General features: G+C 40.1%; 1 protein-coding gene across 1 annotated transcript in view; it reads left to right on the top strand.

Moving 5' to 3' along the window:
- LOC124146964 (cholecystokinin receptor type A-like) overlaps positions 1-11090 on the top strand; it is a 60757-nt gene extending 49667 nt beyond the window's left edge. The window contains exons 2-3 of the mRNA XM_046517546.2: positions 3998-4375; positions 6647-11090. Coding sequence (XP_046373502.2) covers positions 3998-4375; positions 6647-7206 — 938 coding nt within the window. The 3' untranslated portion in view covers positions 7207-11090. The remainder of the gene's footprint in view (positions 1-3997; positions 4376-6646) is intronic.
- Positions 11091-26473: the final 15383 nt, after the last annotated feature.

The following is a 26473-nucleotide window of genomic DNA, read 5'->3' as shown; positions in this document are numbered from 1 at the left end:
GCGGTTCGCCCCGATTATGTGTCTAGGTTTGTCAGCATCATACCCGTGCTCGTGAGTTTCACCGAAGTGGTAAACGTCTGAGACCTGCATCACTTCGGGCTTTCCTCCCACATTAAGCTGACACGCCGTGATATAACTGGAAAATTGTTAAAAGCGGCGTTAAACCCAACTCACTCACTCAATCATGTGACCTTTAATCTTTGACCTCATTCATTATTTATTATCTCCTATTGTAATCTATTAATATCTGTTTAAAAAATTGAGGTACGTTATATTCATAGAAGGACATTTCGATCGGTTTTACTGTTGATCTGATTTAACCTACATTAAGACGTGTCGATGTACCGGAGCAGATTCTGTGTGAAATCCTGTTACCATGCGGAAAGCAGTCGGAAGTTAGTATTGGCCAAACTCAAGTTTGTATTTGACCTGGTTGATATTGACCGAGCTCACCCCGTGATTAAGTATGCTGTGGTTTTAGATACAACACGATTTGTCCACGACCTCATTCGCAAAGCAATCTTACACTGACTTTGGTCTGATCTTGCCACCTTTGACTTGATTGATATTGTCCGATGTGTCAAATTATTGAACGTCTGTCATATGGTACATCCGTCAATTAATTTTGGTAAAAAGAAATCGATAATTACTTAAGCTATAGTCTATATGAAGAAAGTGTAACAAATCGGCAGGGGTGATACCAACGAACACCATGGCGTATAACCTTTATAGTTATAGTTTATATAAAAAAGACACGAACGATGGACTTCCAAAATGTCGAAATAGTAAAACACTATAAATATTTGGGTGTTATGTTTTACTCAAATATGAATATGATAAAAACAGTGAAATACACATGACAAAAAGGTAAATTAGCACTTTATGAAATTTTAAGATCATTAAATGAACTTGGGTGCTTGTCTTATGACATATTCTTTAAAATATTTGATGTAAAGATTAAGCCTATTTTATTATACGGTGCAGATATTTTGGGCACCAATACATTTGATCCACTTGAGAAAAATTCAGAATTATGCATGTAAAAGATTTCTTGGTTTACCGTCACAAACTCCAAATGCTATGGCTGTGAGAGAATGTGGGAGATATCCGTTATATGTTGATTCATTTGTGCAATGTATAACATATTGGCTAAGATTAATACACATGTCAGATGTCAGATGTCAGATGTCAGATGAAAAAGTCGTATAATATGTTTAAACACTTAGATGAATGTGATAGGAGAAATTGGGTAACAAATGTTAGAGAATCTTTATGTTTGATAGGTCTTGGAGAAGTCTGGTTCTCTCAAGTTGTTGGTAATATTGATTATTTAATAAGTAAGATTAAACTTAGATTAAGAGATATTTCTTTTCAAGAGTGGCAAGCAAAATTAAGAGAAAGTACAAGATTCGATAGTTACAGTATATACAAATTTTCATTAAATGCTGCTGAACCATATGTGTATTGCAAAACATATATAATGCATAGAAGATACATGTACTTAGCTCTTTTAAGAACTGGAGGTGCAAAAATTAACATAAATGTTGGAAGATGGAAATTTTTTGAAAAAAGTATACGAATCTGTCAGAATTGTAATTGAATGAGTTAGAGGATGAATTCCACATAATAATAAAATGCCCATGTTTTAATGATATGAGACATCTTTTTGTACCAAAAAAATATTCAAGTTAATGCACATCCAAATGTTTTGTTAATTTAATGAATGATTATGATCCAGCTATAGTAGAAAACTTGCTAAAATTCTGTAAAGCTTCACTTATGAGGAGAGCATGTTATCCTTAATTACTGTACACTATGTTATCATTGAATATATAAGTATGATGAACCGCTATCACCTTGATGGAAAATTTGTATTTTTGTATACTTTGTATACTTTGTATATGGGCCTGAGGCCTCAAGTACAAATAAATAGATTGATAGTGGACAACCACGTTTTGAGCTAAATACGTGATACATTCACGAAATGATTTCATCGCTCTGCTTTTGATAAATGGGTACTGGCTTATAAATCTATGTACACATATATCCCCAAGTTCGCGGAACTGTCTCCGTGTTCTGGCGGATATGCGTCTACACGGAGATCCCCTCGCCGCATCACAGCTAAAGACGTTCATAATGGTACTTGCTACCTTGCGCGGCAATGGTATTAAGGGCATAAACAAGGACTATGAGTATAGTATATCTGAGAGGTGTATTAGTGTTAATCTGGGGCATGACATCTCTGTGTACTAGTACTATAAAACGGGTATAAACCCGGACATGTTCAAACAGCCACACACGCGTGCACGTGCATGTACGTCACTATATTTGTGAAATAATCTTGAACGCTACCATAAACCCCATTCACTTCACATCAGGTCCACGGCAAAATGACTCTAACCTGACTCTAATACAGTGTAAACGCACACCAATATCTGTCTCAGGCATTTACAAGTACTGGTTTCAATATACATGTTCTCATTTTGACGTGTGTCACTTAAAAGATGTTATTGCATATAGCATTTCGCCTTGTGATTACCCTTCTTGCTATCTGACATCAATTATTGCTATAGATAAATATACAGTTATTACCTCTTTTGTTATGTTCTTGTTACTGGTTCGTCTTGCGTGTAATTTGAACTGTTCCACATCCTTGTGTGTGCAACCATCTCATAATGTCAAACCTACATGTAAAATAATGTGCATGCCATACTCTAAAAAGAGTTCCGATTTTCACATTGTCTTTCATCTTAATTTTAGTAAAAAGGTAATGCAAACTGACATGAAGAATCGTCTATAGCACTGAATACTTAACCTCTTCCTAACACGATTTCATGTAGAACCAGTCGCGTAGATTGGCATATTCATGAGTATCAGGTTTGAACTGCAGGGCAAAAGGATAGGATTTTAAAAACGTTGTCAAATCGGTACAATGAAAACGGTTACCGAAACACTGTAAACCTAAGGTTTATAACACAACTATGACACACGTATCAAATCATCGAATGACCATTTCTTGTTTCTTTCATTTTTAGCAATCATGAAACATTGGTGCATTTTATTTTTTCGTGACTGTTTATATTATTAAACAATCGTATCCATCGTATCGGATATGTAAAGTTCACATTCTTACTGCAAAGATAATGTTATTGTTGGACCACTGTTGACAAATGTACCTATAAGACAACGTGATAAGAATCCAGTGCAACGTCATCAGGCGTAGCATAATACTATTATTCATGTCAATGAAATTTGGTTTGTAATTATTGAAATCAAGTGTGGGGTACTGTATATGATTCGCTGTTTGATAACATAATGTATTGGACAAAGGTATTTACCTACAGGTATACGTGACCAGGTTAATTGTGTTTGAATAATGTTTGTTATATCACGAGGTGTGATCTCAATGCGGGGCAAATCCAAAGTGAATCCAACTGTAGATGAATCCACAATCGTGGCCTAGGTTATGACAACCAAAGATCATAATCAGGGCGAATCTGTGATCGAACAGATTATCCATGGTTTCTGACTCGTCTAAGGGTCGCATCACTTCACAGTAAACTGTGGCGCCTTAGACGACAGGCCGCCCCTGTTGCCCATGGATACGATAAACCAAGGATAATATCAGAGCGAATCTGAAAATCATTCCTATGACCAGCGGATCCTGGTTTGCCGCGATCATACCTTGGACCACTGAGCCATTAGAGTGAGTGAGTGAGTGAGTGAGGTTTAACGTCGCTTTTAGCAATATTCAAGCAATATCACGACAAAGAACACCAGAAAATGGGCTTCACAAATTGTGCCCGTGGGACATCGAACCTGGGTCTTAGGCGTGACGAGCGTACGCTTTAACCACTTGGCTACGCATTCGCATTCGCCCCCTGAGCCATTAGATCAAAACCAATATGACATGTTCACGTATCGAGCCATTTCAGAAAGCAAATGTTATTGTATACAACATCTGTATACTGTTGACACTTCTCTCTTTCCATTTCAGGTGTGTCAGTCGGAGTGAGTTGTTTCACCTTGGTGGCTATTTCAATGGAGCGCTATTTCGCCATCTGTAGACCCCTGCACTCACGGTCCTGGCAAACCCTGTCCCACGCGTATAAAGCACTGGCGGTGTGCTGGCTGCTTTCCTTTGTTATGATGATTCCAATAGCCGTGTTCCAGAAGATCATTCACTATCCGAGAGTCAACGTCAGCATCTGTGACGAGGTATGGGGCGATGTGAACTTGGAAAAAGCGTACACCATCATTCTCAATTTGATACTTCTTATTCTCCCAATTTTCATCATGAGTGTTGCCTACGGGATGATCTCCTATACACTGTGGCTGGGGATTAAGATGGAAGAGCAATCGGATAGAAATAAAAGTAAGTATTAAACATTCATTGTATTTGAGAAAGGTTTAGTGAGTTGACCGCTTTGATTAATATTTCGGTCATACCACAGAGTGCATAAGATGCCGATGGTCGTTGGTGCTGAAAAAACTGGCGATCCAGGCGAAAGGTGTGTTTGTACCTGCGAGAGGCGATTCCTGGTTTGACTTGGAGGGTAGGGGTGGTTTGGAGTAGGGGTGGGGGGTGGGGGAGGACAGCGATCATGTTACATTTAGTCTACCCGTTTCCTCAAGACCTTTAGTTTTAATGTAACCTGCATGTGCAATCATTTTCTATTCACCTTAACTGCTAAAATTATTAATTTTAGTGTATAGCGGCACAAGGGTAAGATCAAATTGTAGTTGTGTTATGCTCAATCTTAGTCGTAAAAAAACACGTTTTCCACATGTATATCACTCCAGCAGTTCACCATTGTACTATATACAGAGACAATGAATCGGTTGCAAAGAGGGCTCGGGTCGCAAGGTCTAGACCTGTAGTGGTCAACAGATACGACATGGTCCTAACAACCATTTTCACGTGGAAGATCCCATTCCATAGATATTCGTTGCCGTGGTCCTTCTTTCCTGAGCACATATTTACTTACAGTGCAAAAGATTGGTTCCGATGTGTATATGAAATTCATATTTCACTCAGTGGCAGAGGAACCCATGGAAAACAAAATTTGTAGCTTTCACTTGCAGTGAGTGATTGAGTGAGTTTGGTTTAACGCCTCTTTGAACTTTATTTCAGTTTTATCATAGCGTGTCGGCTTAAAGTAGGATTAAATCCCCGAGGGAGTCTCTTGTGTTGACGTTTTATATTTGCTTGAACAGAACGTTTCTGCTGGTGGACTGAAGTCCCCTAGATTCATCATACGCTCAGTAGCATTTATCAATTATGTTGCGTCAGCTACAAAAGAAACGTTCGAGATATTAAAATTGCTCCTCCTCCAACCACAAACTCCCAAAAGAACATATTTGTTAAACGTTTGACTTCACTGATACGCAGCCGAATCTGTGCAATTGTACACGGCAGACGTAATTCAAAATTGACATATCGTTTTTTAGTTTCAGCAAAATCAGTAAATGCAATATCGTTTCACTGGATCTTCTGGTCCATCACTTGATTGTCTGGATTGTTGCCGCATGGCAGGAGTACTGCTGTGCAGTAGTGCTACCGGTAGGGCAGGTCGTGTGTACCCTTATCGCGAACACCTGGTGTCATCACTGATTCTTAATGATCTACTCATAGGATTTCCCCCGCTATTTTGAGTTTATAACCCAATGCAATTGAGCCATATTTTTAAACCTACGAGTACGGATTGTGTTGACAAGGCAAATATCATAATCGGGCGAAGTGTAAATATGAAACATGGTCATCGGATTCTGGTACGACTAAGGTACGCAACTCTGCGATCTTGAGGTTTTTGCCACCTATGTTCCCCTACGAAGTATACACATGGGCAACAGGTGCTCAAAGCAGGTTTGGTTCCATAGAAACTCAGGCTGATGCGAGATAAAAATATATCCTACTTCAAGGGTGTGGGGCGTATTGTTTTCTGTCGTAGAATCAGAAAACTATTCTCATGAATATTAACACATCTGGATCAGCTGTTGTAAGGATAGTATGTTTTCCATTCGAAAACCATACAAGGAAACTAACAGCGTCAACATGACAGTAACACAAATAGTATTTTGAACAAACAGGTGCAAATTACTTCGGCGCAAAACGTCACCGATTACCACATCTTTCATTAGAGTTGCGTCCATTAGTTTCCGGGATCCGCTGACTCTATACCCTGAATTCGAATCTCACAATTGTGACTCGTAGATTGTCAGTATCAGTGCATATGGGTTCTGTGATATTTTTCGAAGTTGTTGTTTGACACCTGTCCTTTTTTATGATAACGTAAAATGTGTGAGGGGCGGTTTCTATCGGTAGAGCAGGACATGCTTACCATTTTCGCAAACAGCTGGTGCCTTCCCTGAATTCCAGTTAACAATTCATATTATTTTCACTATTTTACCTGTTGCGCCCTGTGAATCTGTTGCGGCAGTTATTCGAGACTGAATATCCACTGGGGTTGACATGTTGAATCCGACTCGCTACCTCACTAAAAACCATCATCACAAGCAGCAGAATAATATCAGAAATCTGTGACACTGGGGTATGCTACTAACTTGTTATAAAGGGAACGACGATAACAACGGGTTAAACATAAAAACCAACTTCATGTGTTTTTATTTGTTTACTTTATTACAGATAAGAAGGACAAAAACGGTTGCCTTTCGAACAGCGACCACTCAAGGGGAAACGGAGCTGGTTACCTGGATCCTGACTACACAACAGCAACGTCAGCCAGCAACACCAAGAGAACCTTCAGAAAGTTTGAATTTAACCGTGCAATGAGGCAGTCAAATAGTGAGAAAAGTCGCGCCGCCAAGAAAAGAGTTATTAAAATGTTGTTTGCAGTTGTGCTGGAATTCTTCCTGTTTTGGACGCCTACTTATGTCGTGGCAACGTGGATTGTGTTCGATAAAGACAGTGCGCGGGCGCACATCTCCCCCCTGACGAAATCTTTAATTCATTTAGTGTCATATGTGTCGGCGTGTTCAAACCCAATCACATACTGTTTCCTAAACAAGAACTTCCGACAAGGGTTTCTGTCAGCGTTCCGGTGTTTGCGGAGACGTTACGTCTACGCTAGGCAGAATGAGTTGTCCTTCTCCGGAAATACTGCCACCACTAGAACAGGGGCAACGAACATGGGAACGTATGACAAGATACACGAATCGGATGATATATCTGAAAAGAGCTTTTGAAGGATTCAGTAGCAACTGGAAGAACATGCATTCGCTGGTTCATATGTTAGATATATATGAAGGCCATTGGAGACCTTTGACGCTTAATATTTATAATTATGCAGAATTATTCAGGTTGTATACGAAATGTTTCAAAAGGTATAGTTTTTAATGAAATTATTTTTACCTAACAAGCAACCGGTGACAGAAGATAGAGCATGTCTTATATGAACCGAATATGCTATGGATGATGTGTACAAAAATGGAATAATGATGTATGCATAAGGTAAAAGTAACGTGGGTCATCTGCCTTCGTCCCGTACACACAACAAGCAACTCGTCAGACTAGTCCACAGTAGCTTCATGGGGTTTGGGAGTTATGCAGAACATCACCCAGTCGAATGTTCAAACTGTTATTATGAAGAAAAACAAATAACCGGATATTTTACTTTCATTTAACATACTGTCAGGCAAATGCGACACATTCTACTTGATTAAACCTATTTTTTAAGGCACCTGGATTCCACCAAGATAGTTATCCCTTTGTTCTTTAAAAAACGAATTACCAAATAGATCATATTTCCGCGAGGTACTTTAGCCCTTGATTTGCCCGTTATAGTTACAGGTAACCGGAATAAACAATCTCATTAAAATGAGTTATTCTACTCCGAAACAATGCCTCTCTGAGCGAAAACCTGAGAGCACCTCCATGGAAGTTCGCGTCAGCATTCAGACAAACATATCTCATTTCTGTATCTCGAAACCGGATATACTCGGGGAATTCCCAATGCAAAAACATAAATCCGCGTTGTAGTATTGTTGTAGATATGTTAGTCGTTTCTGAGCGCCATGCCATCTACAACCAAAAGTGTGTACAATGAAGGTGTCCTCAGATCTTTAGGTACCATATCGGAGTATGCAGGTATAGATAAACTTTAGGTATCTTTCGTTGCAAGATATGATAGTGACTCTGTTTTTAACTACAATTCGTTACAGAAACGAATAATGAATTTGATTATTTAGTGATTTATTTTATGTTTTTGAAGTGTTGTGAACGCATGTGTTGTCAAAAAGGTTATTGTAAGGTATTGTAATATATCCTATACATATTATAAAGATAAAGATGAATTACACTTATATACAGTGACACTCATTTAGTCCGAAACGTCAATATACATCTACGTATTCAGAAAGACATTGCTTGGTACCCACAAGCCGATAATCCAGAAAGGACATCATATGCTACGTGCCCTTTTGGGACCAAAATATGTACATACTTTTTTTCTAACGAATTCAGAAATCAGAAATGAGTTCATTTGAATGACAATTAGATTTTATTCATTGCAACGTATCTTATGTATAGGTAACACTACAGAGTCAAATAGAGGTTTTCAGAAAGCTATTTTTTACATATTTGAACATGGGCAAGTCTCTTAATTGGCTTATAATTAGGTTTACCCTCGAACATGTAAGCTATTTTCATGCCAGTAATTGTTGGTTGGTTGGTCAAAAAGGGTCTTTGTCGTAACTCTGTTTTACGAAGACGGAGTCATCTGGATGAAGGGGGTGTCACTGTAGATACACATGAAGAAATGTGAACCTTTACTGGTCTGCAAGTGTTTGTAAATCACGAAAAAGGTTAAACAGTTATCATAATATGACATTTACAAACCTAAACATACAATAACTAAAATATATGTCTAAACAAACATTAATTTACGAAGATATTTGTCCATATTTACAAACATATACGTAATGTTTTGTCTCAATTTACAATGCTGTACATTTTGTAAAAGTTATATTTTCTTCTGGTAATAATGAGAAAACTTATATCAGAATTGAATAATAATAAGATTTTCAAGAGAAGTCATATGAACCCCTATGCCGTTGTTCAGGATTGTGTTTATATGAGTGTATCACCCGTATTGATATTAATGTTGACAGCACGTGCCTTGAGCCTCATTCCATGTGTTCCTATTATTATTGTAATTTGTTTACATGTTTATTATGAGAATGTGCTACAAGTTAAAGGAACAGTGGTTTTCATGTTGCTATACGTATTCTTACAGAAACTAATACAACAAAGTCATTTCTTGCTTGAACATTCATGTACACAGAAATAAGGTCTAGTTTGGTAAAGCTGTAAATAGACCTTTCAAGGAAACATGCATTATGGAAATACTAGTAGTTACTTGTGGCGAGGTCATTATCCGGAAACAAATACCGGAGGATCCGACCTTTAAGGTGGTCTGGCCGGACCGAGGCCGCATTTAGTGTGTTAATACTGATTCTGTCATTAAGCAGTTCGTAATTAGAAAGACCGGCGGACCGTGTATTGCCACTCGCAGGTTGTCTTCTGGCCGATGAAGTCAATATTGATCACGTGACAGGTCAATTGTGCTAATGTGACGAGTCAATATTCAAGGTTTGACCAAACCTTTCCGTTTCAGTTTATATTACCAATTAGATCAGCAGTGGCATGTGTTGTTTCGTCACGTGAAATTCCAAGATCTTAGTGGAGGTATTTTGTTTACCGTATGAAAATGGCAATGTATATATGTTCCTGCACAGAACGAGTCACAAACCTAACGTTGAAACTTCCTCTACAATGTACACAGCAGTGTCTTAGGTGTAAACTGCACTCTTTTTTTAGCACAAGCATATATTCATATACTGTCTAAGAATCTCATTTATCAGTTGGTACTTTCAAATATTCTCTTGGCGCTTTGCAGATATATCATTACAATTATAATTATGATATAGCCGAAACCAAACTATACATTTGTACTTACTGCCAACGATATAACACGCATAGGTGAGACTGCCAACTCCATTTTTGGTATACGGGTTTCGTGGTTTAGAGGGTATTTGGGATTCAACAGTCTGGTACCCGAGACGAAAGTAGAATATTATTTCGTACGCAGATTCAACATTTCATAAAAAGTGGTGTACGGTAAATAAAAGTCCTTAATGTATTATATATTTTTGTTTTTATTTTATCAGTATTTGAACTGCAAATCGCCCCCTTTTATGACCTACATATGACCTTTTTGATCAAAAGTCTGCCTCTGTAGAGTGCAATTCCGACAAATGCTTTTGAGATTTGAGTTAAGTTGTATTCATGACTCAGGATTGAGCAAATGAGATTCAGAGAGAATAGAGGATATTCAGCATTTAGTTGAGGCACCTTATATGAACTGGCTAGAACAACCAGTTACTTGTAGTTTCATGATCATTTACGTCACCTATGCCATTAGAGCCATGAGTGAGTGAGTATGGCTTTACGCCGCTTTTAGCAATATTCCAGCAATATCACGGCGGGGGACACCAGAAATGGGCTTCACACATTGTACCCAGGTCGGGAATCGAACCCGGGTCTTCGGCGTAAGGAGCGAACGCTTTAACCACTAGGCTACCCGACCGCCCCATTAGAGCCATGACAAACAATACGTCTATTCATAGTTTTCTCTATCATCATACCTCTTGATATATACAGTGATAATATACAGTGAAACTTTGTTATTACCTTGTTCTGGGGAACATCAAATAAATGTCGAATAATCCGTAGTTGCAGTTAAGAATTATCCAATGTAAGACCAAAATGCCGATAATGATTATGCCGGGAACATAAAATGATATCATCTTTAACAATAAATCGTATTTGAGTTCGTTTAACAAGGTTTCGCTGTAGACAGGGCTAGTGTATTTTTTCAAACTTTTACCCTTCAGTATTAGTATCTCCAAATTGGTTTTGTTGATATTCACTCCGAAGTTAGTTGCAATTTTATCTGTTATGATGATCTTTTCAACCTTACTACAGTCATTACAGTCAAACATATCCACGTTGAACACGCATGTTGTTTCTTCTTGTAGTTAAACATCCAATATGCATTTTCCGTTTGACTTGTTCCGGAAATGAATCTAGATTCAGAAGAAAAACCTATTAAAAAGTGATATCAACCTTAAACCTGTAAACATGAAGATTGATATGAGGATCATGATATATAAAAGTGAACTACAGTTATCGTCTGGGATAAACAAAAACAGAATGCGTTTAACAGTTTTCTGAACACGAAAGATGCTTTATGTTTACAGCCATAATATACCGAGACTCTTTCATCCTGCCACCAACTGCTAAACAAACTTGAGAAAAATCACAGCAAATAAACCTGCGCTTCTGCATAAAGCGTGCAGGCGAAAACAACAGCAGGGGTGGAGAGTTTGCCCTTGAGTTGCCAGCGCATGTGTCGAGTCGACGTGACGAATACTCGTGGAGCTCGATCCACACATCACTTCCGTTGCACGCGGGACACCAACTGCTCCAAACCGCGGTATTCATGCTGATGTTTCTTACATTATATTAGTTAAGCAGAAGAGAAGTAAAATATTATTATTAAATCATCCCGAAGACATGAAATGTTTGGTCCCAAGCTTGAATGTGTCCATCATTACGATACTGTATCCACTGTGACGTTATACCAATGTGTTCTCAATGAGTTTTGTGATCACCGTGCTTTCCCAGCTGCACACCTCCCAACTGTACAAGGCCCCGCTCCACAAAGCAATATCGACTCTACCACTGGCGTACGTCTGTGTTAATGCGCAGGAGTGACGAGCGTATGATTGCTTTACGAAACGGGGCCATGGACAGTGGTAACTGTAAAGAATAACACAATGTAAAAAAATTGCAGACACTATTTTATGTACATGTTCGTCTGTGTTAGGTTAATAAAACATATGTTTGTTCACATGTTTTGTAAATCATTCATGAGAAATTTGTTTCAACGAGGACCAGCTGTACATGAGTTATAAGCATATTGGATCAATATCTGGATATATCCAGCCAGCTGCAGCTTAACTTACGCTCATACAGCGTACACCTATACTTTTCTGTGACGACGCACTCAGCAATATTCCATTTATCTGAAGGAGGATACGCCTAGAGATATACATTGTGTGCAACGTTACTGTTAAACCGTCCGGAATCCCAAATGACCTGATTAACGAGTCATGGGTACGTAGTTTTGGTGTCGTTTGTTTAACGCCGCACTCAGCAATATTTCAGCTATATGACGGCGGTCTGTAAAATAATGAAGTCTGGACCAGACAATCCAGTGATTGACATCATGAGCATCGATCTACGCAATTGGGATACAATGATATGCATCAACCAAGTCACCGAGACTGACCAGCCCACTCTCTTACGAGGTCCGATTCAACCCGGATCTTTACAGGTGGGAATGTAGTACGTTCATATAAGGTTAGGGGGCACGGGTGGCCCCGTCGTCTGAGGCGTCGCGATTCGCTGGGCAGAGTTGCGTCCCTTAGGCACGCCAGTAACCTATGATAGTGGGTTCGAATCCCGGTTCGCCCCGATTATGTATTAAGGTTTGTCAGCACCATACACGTGCTCCTGGGTTTCACCGAAGAGATAAACGTCTGAGACCTGCATCACTTCGAGCTTTCCTCTCACTTTAAGCTGACACGCCGTGATATAACTGGAATACTGTTAAAAGCGGCTTTAAACGAACTCACTCACTCACTCATATAGGTTTATACATATAGCATGCCAAACAGTAATCCAGATTGCGGTGTTACCGAACTACTGGGTCCGAACGTACGAGGTTTCAGTTTAGTTGTCAGCCCATCCTACCACCCCCTTGGTCTAGTGGACATGACAGTGGTTCGATTCCCTGCCGCGTCATCGTGAAATACGTTGCTTCTTGTTACCTGGCTGGGGTTTTGCATTAATAAGGACTGGTCGGCTCCATGTGGGATATCCATTTTAAACTGCCTTATGATATCTCAATGGGAGTGCACATGTAACCGCCATTCGTCCAGACTAGTATAAGCAGACACGCAAACCTCACATTATCTGTTCCTTATAGAAATGAACCAAGACAGTGAGTATGGTTCTGTTAAGTTTGTAATCGAGGGATTAACCTAAAAAAGCCAGTGTTTCCCGCTTGATTCAGTCGATCGGCAGGGAATCTACGGTTCATGGTACATGTGGACATAATGTGTTGGTACCTTTCCAGATGTCTTGCCAAGTTTAGTTGTTTCTTAATACGATACATCTGTACAAAAGTACCAGCGTGCAGGATAACGTAACACTTAGAGTTATATTTGATACGACAAGAGGCAGTGCTAAAATGCACAAGTCCCCCTCAAAATAGAGATCGAAAATGGCGAAATGCCCACTCGATGTCAATACAAACAAGAAAATTTCACCGGTGGCTTGTGAACACACGTTTGAATAATAGGCATCATAATCGAGCCATTCGGGATGCAGCCTCTTCAAGATGGAGGTGACACACGTGGATTGATACGATGGCAAGTTAAGAATGATAATCAGGATGAATCTGGAATTCGAACCCACTCTACTAGAGACACAACTCTGTGCAGCACGTTAGACGACTGGGCCACCCATGCCATCAGTGACAATTGGTCCGCCATGGATGAAGAACATTTTGAGGAAAGAAGATTTTAACTACATTTGTGTAGTTGCATACGTCTAATAGTAGATTATGGCTTGGGATAGATTCTATGTTGGTGAGTGTTTTCGGTTTAACGCTGTGTTATGGTATATAAGTTATAGTCACGTCAGCTTGGTGTGGGGGGAAAGCCCGAAGTGATGCAGTTTTCTACGTGTACCACTTTGGTGAAACCCAAGAGGAGAAGGGTGGTGCTAGAAACCAGGAAACATAATCGGGTCGAACTGGGATTCGAACCTTCAGTCTGGTGTCTGGGATACCTAGTGGACGCAGTTCTGCACAGCGAATTGCGGTGACTTAGATGACTGGACCACACACGTCAATGTAGGTCCCGACATCCTATACGTGTGGTAAGCATCCACTAAGGAGGACTGAGAGATTTGCCTGTTTGCGTCTCATCGTGCCCCACACGTGTTGACAGCTGCCTGGTCCAGACCCGATTTTGTACAGGCTGCCAAATACACTGACTCACTTACATGTTCCTTTTCCCAGATTGGTGATTATTCAGCCCCCATTGACAAAACGAGTAGATGGCTTTTTTATATTCCTATACTCTCAATAACAAAGCTAATGCATTTACACAACTAGGTTAGGGCCAGGCAAACCAATTACTGCCATGACAGTATATAGCCACGCTGTAGCTTCGGGGAACTGACACAATCAGCCATGTCACACTAGCCAAACCCATTAAGACTTTCACGACAGGCAAAGATGCCGAGGACCTGTTCTGTCCTGGAACCCCCACGGGGGGTCCACTGCAGGACAATGTGTAAGATACGTATCATCCAAGTGCAATGTTATGTTATTTAGCAGTTGCATAATTATCATCGGAAAGCAAGTCAATTTACGTGTTATACTCATAACGTGAATGACGTAATGTAAGTGCAGGATAATCGGTTCCAAGAAGACAATAACAACAGTTTAATGGAATTATGCCTTATATGATAAAATTATACGTGTTTTTATTTATTTTGGATTAAATTGAATGATATACAAGCAAAAAACAAATCAAAGTGACCACCTTAACGTCAAATGTATCTACAAATAATTACGCATTCAAGCAATGTTCATGTGAGACATATATATCCCCGCCTCCAACCAACAGGTCAGTTTGGATTCGACATATATTATTTACAACAAGGAATAGAAGACAATAGTAGCATTGATATTCCATGCGTCAATACTATTTATTCTACATAGTGAACATTATATGTCATTTCCCCAAATACTCATCATTGCATCACTAAGGGTTGTCCTCCCACATTAAGCTGACACACAGTATTAAAACTATAATATTCTAAATAGATGGCGTTAAAGCAAAATCACCTACTCACTTGAGCTTGTCAGTCATCTTCTCTAGGAACAGGCAAACATGCATTCAAACCATACAAATATGCGTGGAGGATATCCTTGAACAGCTTGACGATGGAACCTACACTATCTGGACATATCAGATACATATTTGTATTTTCATGTAGATTTACACAGACCTTGATAGCTGAGGACAAAATTACAATGTTTTTCATCCTTCATTTGAGAACGTGTTATTTTGAAAGTACATTATGGTGAATGTCGAAGGAAAGCAAACGACAAAGATACCAGTTTTTACCTGTGTGCAATGCATGGTGACAATCATGAGGAAACCAGATTGTCAAAACAGAAGGTGAAACACAGCAAGTGTTTCTGTCATTGGTCGAACGTTCCAATCGCATATACAACTTACCAGGAGAGGTTGGAAGAAAAGAAAAAAGAAATTCGAAAAAAGTGCTTACTCCTTGTCTTGCATGTTGAAGAGTAAAACTCAGATGAGGTGAAACGTTAAACTAATAATCGCAGTGACATCTCTGTTTTACCAAAGATGAACGGTATGATATAATTTCACTGGCATGTAGACCCAGGAGAGAAAGACAGCATAGGGACCATCCATGACACAAGCCACAGTGTACATACATATCAACATATACTAGTATACCAAGGGTGACAGGAAATAAATCATTTAGTTTACAGCAGCACAAAAAAGCAATTGCTTATACTGACGATTCAGTCTTGTAATAATGCAATATTAATACATATGGGAATTATTAAAAAAGAATATGCTTGTGGGAGAAGAGCCGAAGTGATTTGTAAATCGCTTTACATTAAACTTAATGTGTATCAGCGATCTGACATCGTTCTATAATGGTCAAACAGACAGTACCCTTCCACTGATCACCCACCTGAGCTAGAAATAAAAGAGACGAATGGAAACGCCTCATGTTTCATATATTCATCTTTGCATAAAGATTCGAATTCAGAGTGAAGTAACCGTTCCACATCTGTGTAGGACAAGGGGGTTTCCAGGAGTACCTCTGTGCGACGTGAAGCACCACACAAACAGTTACTGTTTTGTGCAAATTGTGTGAATGGCAGGAGATACTTAGGGGGCGGGACCTTTTTGAGAACCCCTGCATCATCACGGATTTTCAGTGGTCCGTTTCTTGGCACTAGTCTGCCTTTTACGCCCAAAAGAGGTTGTTTCGGCGGGTGGCGAGTATGTTTGTTCTCTGACGTTGACGTTATTATAAGTATTCAACTTTCCAATAGTCAACTTTCCCTATTCCAGCAGCTCCAGCCTTAGGGGTCTGCCTTTGAGGAACATGTTTTTTCTACGAAGTTTTCAAAGAGCGTTGCATTACTTTTGCTCATATGTTGTTTCATCAGAGTTACACCATTCAAGGCCTAAGTGAAAAAATCAGAAAATTGCAGGATTGAGACTTTGAGACCTTTCCAAATCAGACACACCAGTGACCAACATGATGTCCAATACAATTCCCTATTTTGACTTGTACCATATCTTCCCATGTTTGTTCAGGTGAACATTTGACTTATCTTGTATGCGTCTGTTCCCAGTGCAGCTAAGCTTTTCGCGAACATCCGTTATCACATCAATAATTGATAGTGTTTCATAAACACATGCTTCCATGTATGATGTAGTCGGAATCGATCAATGAAATCTGATTTAAGCAGAAATGTCTTATGATTATGGAATGGTTGTTTCTCTTTCAGTATTATTGATAACAAACTCTGAAAACATATAAAATTCATGTTTGTCACCTCAATGAATTACCAATGACGTAAATATATGTGAATACAACACATACGATCTAACAAAAAACAGAGGTCAACGTAGTGACATAAACTTAATGTCAAATTGAAGCCAGAGCAATATTATATTCATTACCATATATATAATTTGAAGAAGAATCAACAAAAACAATCCGTTTATATAGCAACTGAGAGAAAAGTCAAGGCAACAACGTTTGTTGACCAATGTCCTGGCGCTGTAAAAATAGTTTCTCCTTCATTTTGTCTCAAGTATAGGTAAACAACAACATGATAGGCTGTTGTCAAGTGGACAGACCGTGTTAGTGTTTTAGCAATCCAGTACCGCCTTATAATAACTGAGAAAATGCCAATTAAACAGATTAAATTGATCTCAATATCTTATTATAGTCGCCCAATGAACTCGTACCCTGTCTACGTGTTAATAGACTAGACAGCTCTGCACACGCTACAAACAGCGATGTCCAGTTTGGCTTCTAACGATCCATTGGGAGGTCTCAGAGTGCATTACAGAAAACGTCAACACGTCAAGTTTGTTGATTTTTACACATCAGTAAAAAAGGTAAAGAAAATCGCCCTAAACCATTAATATTGGTGAATTTCATTATCCAAAGAAGCACTAAGGCTCTCTACATTTGCTTTAATGCAGTATCTGTGATCATAATGGGAACGCGTCGTCAACAACGCGATGAACGCCTCAGGGCTAATGGAATGCTTCAAACTGGTTGGCCCAGCGAGAGGCAGCACATAAATGTATGTTCAAATATGCCACAACCTGTGATTTGCAGACTATGGAACAGGTTTCTGCAGACACAAAGTGATCGGTTAATGGTCGGTTCCGCACAGCGCGCCCCAGGTCATCAACACAAGTCCAGAAAGATTTGTCAGAAACCAGGACATAAGAAATCGAACCCAAACAGACATCACTTGTTCAATTGCGCCAGGCCAACAAAGCTCAAGTAACATACAAGACGATTAGAAATCGTCTGCATTGTCACCTTCTACAATGAAACCAATGATGTGTAGATCGCGGAAAGGTTGGAAAAGTCATTTGTCTCATGTAATGTTTTCAAATGAAGCAAGATTCACTCTTGACGTTCTGGACACGCGTTGGCTGTCCTAACGAACGTCACGCGACGTCATGTGTAAGGCAACAGACAGGATGCTGGTCTGTAATAATATAGGGCGGGATTAATATGACCGCCAGATCGCCAATGCATGCGAGCCATACTGGCACCAATAGTTGTGCCTTTTGAACGTCATGCTGGTCCACGTTGTGTCCTTCAAGGCGATAACGCTCGAACCCACAGTGCACAAATCGTAACTGACTACCTCCAGCAGTACACATCACCATGATGCAATTGCCAGAGTCCTGATCGCTACCCTTAAGAGCATAGAGGACATGTGCGGAAGACGTGTGCGCCAATTTCAAAGGCATTCCGCTGCGACAGCCGACAAGGCGCTGTAATAGTGGACAAGACCTTCTTAAATTGTCATTTGAAGATTGATTCAAACCATGCTAGGCAGTATCAACGAATGTTTGACCAGTCGTGGGGGAAACCCTCATTTTTTATCAAGTCACCTCAAACGTCCATATTTTTACTACCCACCTCTGTCGTCTTTCTTGGTCGTTCTGTTCTTGGCACGCTTACAAAACACCGCAGTCATGTGATGTTGGTTGTCATCTTACACCTTCTCCTTTATTTTTATTATCCATCCTTTGCAATCGCTCGATACCTCTTTATAATTTCGTAATCATCTATCATATTCCCTTTTGTGTTGGAGAGTATATCAGCAAAGATAACAATATAACAAAGATCAAATGTGTTCGCAGAATACAACAAGCTGTTGTTGAGTGGAATTGCCATCAATAAGATCGGAAACCTTTAATGCTCCATACGCAGTGAGTGACAGTGGCCTTGAACAGCACTTCAATTATGTCCTGTTACATCACAGCATGTCGGATTAATGCGGTATGAAAGCCCAAAGGGATGCAGGATGTCGACGGATATCACTTTGATGAAAGCCACGAATGTTATGATTGCGACAAAGTATTCAAATCTGTGTATATCTGGGATTCTAACACACGGCAAGCAGATGCTCACAATACGTTTGCACTATCTTAGTTGGGTCCTGTATTGGGGCTTTTTCTAAAGCTGAATATAATTTTGGTACTTGCATCGAAGCTATTGTTGTCGGTCATAGTGCTAATATTCAATGAGGTAACGTACATCAGAAGAAGAGGGGATCTTGCCTTATATAATTTATCCATATACATACATCGTGGACATACCAATTGAGTTGCTGATTATTTAATAACTTATTCAAAACAAAGGTTTGTAGATTGAACCGTGCTGAATTGAATTTGAAACCGAATGCCTAGGTATTCTTCATGGAAGCAGTTCGAGTAATATCGTATGAAGCTGTGTTGTTTTTTCCAGATCCATCATCGGTTCATTTCATGTTCAGGGGGCGGTCGGGTAGCCTAGTGGCTTAAGCGTTCGCTCGTCACGCCGAAAACCCGGGTTCGATTCCCGACATGGGTACAATGTTTGAAGCCCATTTCTGGTGTCCCCAGCCTGGATATTGCTGGAATATTGCTAAAAGCGGCGTAAAACCATTCTCACTCATTTCATGTTCAGTGATTGATGCATTGACATGATAAATTTTGTAATGTCTCGCAAAGCACATCTTACAAAGGCAAGGGTGTTAACTAACTATAAAAATCCAATTCCACTGGACTTTTACAGTCAGCAAAATATCTTGCCTCGGGAAGTTGAGCAAAGCATGCGAAGCTAAGCAAGCGAATTACAGTCTACGAGTGCTATGTTTTCTACCATTGCCCTTCGTCGATACCTTCGTATATGATGGCACACTGGTGGCTAACACATAAGTCTAAACATTCCTATACGTTGTAACATACTCACACTATATACCCCAGTAATGATGGAAATAGGACCTTCACTTGATGTCTACATAGCTACATCATGAATCTTTACACCAGGGTTAAAACATGTTTCTGATACTTGCACAGTGTGAGCATATCACTTTTTAGTTTCTAGACATTATATTGGTTGATTGTGAACCCTGTCTTTTCATTCATTCATATTTCGATCAGAAGAACACTGTTGGTTTTTTTTCAACCTGGGAATGCAACCAAACAAAGGATAATAAATCCAAGCAATGTTAATTATAAATTATATTTTCAAATGATGAAGCACTTAAGGGGAAAATGCAAATGTACATCTGGAGCTGATTGTCTGTTGCCGGTTCACATGGTTCTGGATAAGCGAAGAATTTGAAAGGAGGCGACATAGGAGGTCTGTTTCCTCATACATAATACATATTTGAAATCACATTACTTCAACGTTAGAAACAGGAATCTTCGCAAAATTATATTGAATGAAGATTAAATACAGAATGTAAGGCCGCGCGTTACCTTTACGATAAATTATATCCCATAGTCCTTGACATATGGTCGATTCCAGCTGACATCATAGAGGTGAGGTGAGGTGAAATGGGGTTTAACGTCGCGTCCAAGATTATTGCACTTATATAGCGGCGTGCATGTACGTGTGTGTGTTTGTGTGGCTGCTTGTACTAGTCCGGACTGATGCCGATTTATAGTGCTAGCTCACTGAGATACCATGCCGCAGTTTAACATAAATATCCCACTCAGACACAGTATACTGACTCCGAGCCGACCAGTCCATGTTTTAGCCCCTTAATGCGGAGCGCCAGACAGGGTACCAACAAGTACCATCTTTTAAAGTCTTTTGGTATGACGCCGCCGGGGATCGAAACCCGAACCTTCCGCTCTCCGGGCGGTATACAGCGTTAGAGAGGCAAGGTTTTCAGCGTCAGATATTTTGAGCGTGATTTAAAAAAAAAGGCGAATACACCAGCCGTTGGTCTGAACTGAAGTTTATATGCTGAACCAAACGACTAAAATTCCAACTTGCATTTATGTGATATGCTTGGCGGGACCATAAACAGCCGAAACTGTCAAAATTCAAAGTAAAATTAAGCAAGTGTATATGTAGTATTACTAAGTACTTCATTCTGTGAACACTGAAAGGAGATCAAACTTATAACATTCTCTAACCATCTGCCACATTCGTGACCAACGCGTTTTATTCCGGCACAAGCCGAATAGCGAATCGTGCCCATATGCCCCATGGCCATTTTTTCGACCGGGTTCCGTCTTAGCGCAAACGGGCATACCTGAAACAATTGTCAACTCGTTGCGTAATGGTTCACATATATTTCCCCATATAGTATATATATTTCAGATGCAATTTAAAGCACATCTGGACAAGCGGAATTATATAGTATAATTGATATATTTTTTTATGCAAGACATATGTAAAATCAAAAATTATTTCTGAGGGATTCCTTGACGAAAAATTTGAAATCATACGCGCATTCTGATTGGTTTGTCGTATTTTCTCACATAACATTCATCGATAGGGGGACGAGTCTTCTTGCTGGTTACGGAAAGGGGCGAGTGGTGGCGAATGCATCTGCCACACATGCATGGAAGACACGCTCCTGATGCAACCGTTACTAGCAACCGTATGTTCTATTTGCACCCACATTGTGATCAACTGAGATTGTCATGCATGGACGGATGGCGAGGGAAGGACTTTTCATGTGCTTGGATACATGCTTGATGACGTGCTTGGTTGCTACAGAGGAATCATTAATTACATCACTGCAAATAAGGACGAACTGCATGTACTTGACCTTGACATTGACATAAACAACAAACAAACAAACCATCGACCTGAATGAATACCCATGACACAATGTATCAATGTGAGCTGTTCATTCACAAGAGGCGGGTGCTACCGCTGGGGCAGGATATGCTCACCACCTTGTGTCATCACTATCTGATAGTGAGTGAGTGAGTGAGTATGGTTTTACGCCGCTTCTAGCAATATTCCAGCAATATCACGGCAGGGGACACCAGAAATGGGCTTCACACATTGTACCCATGTCGGGAATCGAACCCGGGTCTTCGGCGTGACGAGCGAACGCTTTAATGCACTAGGCTACCCGACCGCCCCCTATCTGATAGTGATTTATACACACATGCTCATGACATTGTTTGGATTGTACAATCGATTTATTCGGCTTTATTATATGCTTTTCTTGTATGGAAACTGAAGGGTATTGTCGCTTTGTTTGTTATTATGTAAGGTTAAATGGTAACAGGTTGAATAAGACAGACTTGTTGATTTGAAGTATTGTCACAAAATCTCTGACACATAACTGAAAGGAAATGTCCTATCATTCATCGATGAAACAAACTTGTATCATCATTATATACAATATAGTGAAGCAGCATTCCTCTCACAAAATACGGACTAGTTTGTGGTGATGCGGAGATTATCTTTCCGCGAAACATTCATGTGGGTCAGACATCACAGGGGATAATATGAAACAGAAAATTGTTTCTCACGGAGATGCTGTCTGTACTAGTGGTTAAATCAATTATCAGTGTCTTCGTTCCATATTTATTATATAACTGAATTGCAATTTACGAAAACGAATGTTGTAGATTTGTGTGTAGCTGTACAAGCCATTGGTCAAATTATAGACATTCGACATTGAAGTTATGGAAATGAGTGCAGTCTGTAATATGCCATCGGTTTACCATCGAAATATGTCCTGTCATGCTAAAACCTTTGTCTGAATCTTGAAGGTATATATAAGTTTCTGTTTTAAACATCACGGCGGGGGACACCAGAAATGGGCTTCACACATTGTACCCATGTCGGGAATCGAACCCGGGCCTTCGGCGTGACGAGCGAACGCTTTAAACCACTAGGCTACCCGACCGCCCCCTATCTGATAGTGATTTATACACACATGCTCATGACATTGTTTGGATTGTACAATCGACTTGGTCGGCTTTTGGCATGCTTTTCTTGTGAATATCGAAACTGAAGGGTATTGTCGCTTTGTTTGTTATTATGTAAGGTTAAATGGTAACAGGTTGAATAAGACAGACTTGTTGATTTGAAGTAGTGTCACAAAATCTCTGACACATAACTGAAAGGAAATATCCTATCATTCATCGATGAAACAAACTTGTATCATCATTATATACAGGATAGTGAAGCAGCATTCCTCTCACAAAATACGGACTAGTTTGTGGTGATGTGGAGATTATCTTTCCGCGGAACATTAATGTGGGTCACATCACAGGGGATAATATGAAACAGAAAATTGTTTCTCAATGAGATGCTGTCTGTACTAGTGGTTAAATCAATTATCAGTGTCTTCGTTCCGTATTTATTCTATAACTGAATTGCAATTTACGAAAACGAATGTTGTAGATTTGTGTGTAGCTGTATAAGCCATTTGTCAAATTATAGACATTCGACATTGAAGTTATGGAAATGAGTGCAGTCTGTAATATGCCATCGGTTTACCATCGAAATATGTCCTGTCATGCTAAAATCTTTGTCTGAATCTTGAAGGTATATATAAGTTTCTGTTTTAAACATCACGGCGGGGGACACCAGAAATGGGCTTCACACATTTTACCCATGTCGGGAATCGAACCCGGGTCTTCGGCGTGACGAGCGACCGCTTTAAACCACTAGGCTACCCGACCGCCCCCTTTCTGATAGTGAGTTATACACACATGCTCATGACATTGTTTGGATTGTACAATCGACTTGGTCGGGTTTTGGCATGCTTTTCTTGTGAATATCGAAACTGAAGGGTATTGTCGCTTTGTTTGTTATTATGTAAGGTTAAATGGTAACAGGTTGAATAAGACAGACTTGCTGATTTGAAGTAGTGTCACAAAATCTCTGACACATAACTGAAAGGAAATATCCTATCATTCATCGATGAAACAAGCTTGTATCATCATTATATACAGGATAGTGAAGCAGCATTCCTCTCACAAAATACGGACTACTTTGTGGCGATGAGGAGATTACCTTTCCGCGGAACATTCATGTGGGTCAGAAATTACAGGGGATCATATGAAACAGAAAATTATTTCTCAATGAGATGCTGTCTGCACTAGTGGTTAAATCAATTATCAGTGTCCTCGTTCCATATTTATTCTATAACTGAATTGCAATTTACTAAAACGAATGTTGTAGATTTGTGTGTAGCTGTATAAGCCATTGGTCAAATTATAGACATTCGACAATGAAGTTATGGAAATGAGTGCAGTCTGTAATATGCCATCGGTTTACCATCGAAAGATGTCCTGTCTTGCTAAAACCTTTGTCTGAATCTTGAAGGTATATATAAGTTTCTGTTTTAAACATCACGGCAGGGTACACCAGAAATGGGCTTCACACATTTTACCAATGTCGGGAATCGAACCCAGGTTTTCGGCGTGACGAGCGAACGCTTTAACCACTTAAACCGACCGCCCCTATTGCAAAGTGAACTGAAACAGGTTAACATGTTATACGGATAATCACTTGTTAGGATTCTTTAAATGTGAGAAACATCTTGTAAATGCGAAGTTTACTTATCGCAACAATGATTTTAGAGTTTCACATGTTAGTGTCGCCGGTTCAATATATGCTATTAGGACCACGTATAATATATTCCATTGAAACAAGGACAATGGACAAATATGAAGTAAAGGCTATCTTACTTTACTATGAAGTTTTATTATGAAGGTTAATGTTTAAGTGCGGACGTGTTAGACTACAAGACTGCATTATCTTCGTAAGGACCCTTTACCTCATTGTTACATTGATAGGACGGTTGACATGCATGGATTCAAGTACACAATGAAGCATAAGTGGACACACTGTTACGCCAAGAGTGGGTTTGAGATTCAAAAATATGTTTTGCTGTCCTCAAGAGTACAAATCCCATTCGACAAACAAGACCAGCACAAACAAATCATGAGAAATAGCGATAACGAGGTATATACTGAACCGCAAAAGAAACGTCTCCCCAAGTAACATTGCATGAAAAGTTGTCATTTAAATATCTGGGTAAATTTTGTTTCTAAAAAGTTTCTAAAATTTAACCTTACTGAATGATAAAAAAACAATCAGATGACAATAAAACCGATCTCCCAAACGCACCACGGCACCGGCTATGGTAACCCGATGCACGTGAGTTCCGTGCAAATTGAATTGCACATGCGTTCCCTCATTTCTTGCCCTATAAAAATTCCCCAAGATTCATTCGTTATTGAATTTCTACCGCATGCCGAGATTGACAAGAAATCAGCGACACCAAGCCCTTGGACGATTGCAAGCTGAACACAACCGCCCGGCAAGTAGCCAATGCATTTCAAGTCCACGTAAGGGCCATATACAGGCTCCAGCAACGGTACCGGACCACCAACACTACAGATGACCGACCACGTAGTTGAAGACTCAGGGTCAACATCCGACGTCAGGATCGTCAGATTGTGCGAAAGCACCTTCAAGATCGATTTGTTACTGTTGCGGAAACTGTTCGACAGACCATGGGGACAAACCAGCGACACATTAGTGAGGACACCGTGTGTCGACGATTGATGAGCAGACACCTCCACTGTCACAGGCCACACCGAGGACCAATTGTGACAACACGTCATTCCCGGTACCATTTTTAGTGGGCAACACAGCACCAGCATTGGCTCCAGCAGCAGTGGAGAAGAGTCCTCTTCTCAGACGAGAGCCGTTACTGTATCTCAACAGCAGATGGCAGAGAGAGAGTGAGAGTCTGGCGACCCCGTCGGGAACGTTTTTTTCATTCGGATACTTGTGTTGTTGCGAGAGACTCGTGGGGTGGTCCGAGCATCATGGTGTGGGGTGGATTTGGTCTTGCACAGAGGGCCTGCCCTGTGTTCTTCCAGAACATCGGTCCAGAGAGAGGCAATGGTGTCACAGCAGCTCGGTACATTGATCAAGTCTTGAGACCACACGCCATACCTCATTTAGCACGTCGCCGCAACCACGAGTTTAGCTTGGAATCGCCCGTGCCCACACTGCGAGAGCAACAAGAGACTTCCTCCAGCAGAATGGAACCAAAACCATGCAGTGGTCTGCCCTCAGTCTTTAAATCACCTGTGGGACGAGATTCAAAGACGGCTGAATGACGTCCGACAAAGACCGACAACTGCAGCTGAACTGCGTCAGGCGTTCCTCAGAGTGGGGGCTCATGTGCCTATGGCCTTCATCAACCGCCTCACCCATTCAACGTATCGACGTTGCACGGCAGTCATCAATGCACATGGCGGACACACAAGATACTGACTTGTGATGCCATTTTCTCAGAGTTTTATGTTGTGTTTCACTTTAAGAACATTTGACACTTTAATTTTAACCTTGATGACCAGTTTTGCCAAGTTTCATCTTTTTTAATATGTCTCAAAGTATGTTTACAGTGTTTGCACAAATAAGGGTTTACTCAAAACAAATAGGCTTTGTTTATGAATTTGGAAGAGACGACATGTCGTCTTAAAAGAGGCAGTGATTAGGCTATTCTAGTAATAATTGATTTCTAGACTTTCGGGATTTTCTTCCCAAATGGAGGTGGTCGCCTGTGTGCGTTGTTTCTGTGTTTACACAGCTGCCAGACCTGCATGCTTGTTTTGCTGTTGTGTGTAAACATGCGTGAAAGCTCTGTACCGGATTTCAAAACCTCTTCTGAAGACATTAATCACCGTTCGTGTTTTTATTTGTCAAGTATGAATGGAGCTGTTTCTG

This window comes from Haliotis rufescens, unplaced genomic scaffold (assembly GCF_023055435.1).
Source record: "Haliotis rufescens isolate VD_foot unplaced genomic scaffold, xgHalRufe1.0.p SCAF_7, whole genome shotgun sequence".
Classification (NCBI taxonomy): Eukaryota; Metazoa; Mollusca; class Gastropoda; order Lepetellida; family Haliotidae; genus Haliotis; species Haliotis rufescens.
The sequence above is the reverse complement of the archived record's forward strand: the minus strand, read 5'-3'. Positions and strand labels throughout refer to the sequence as shown.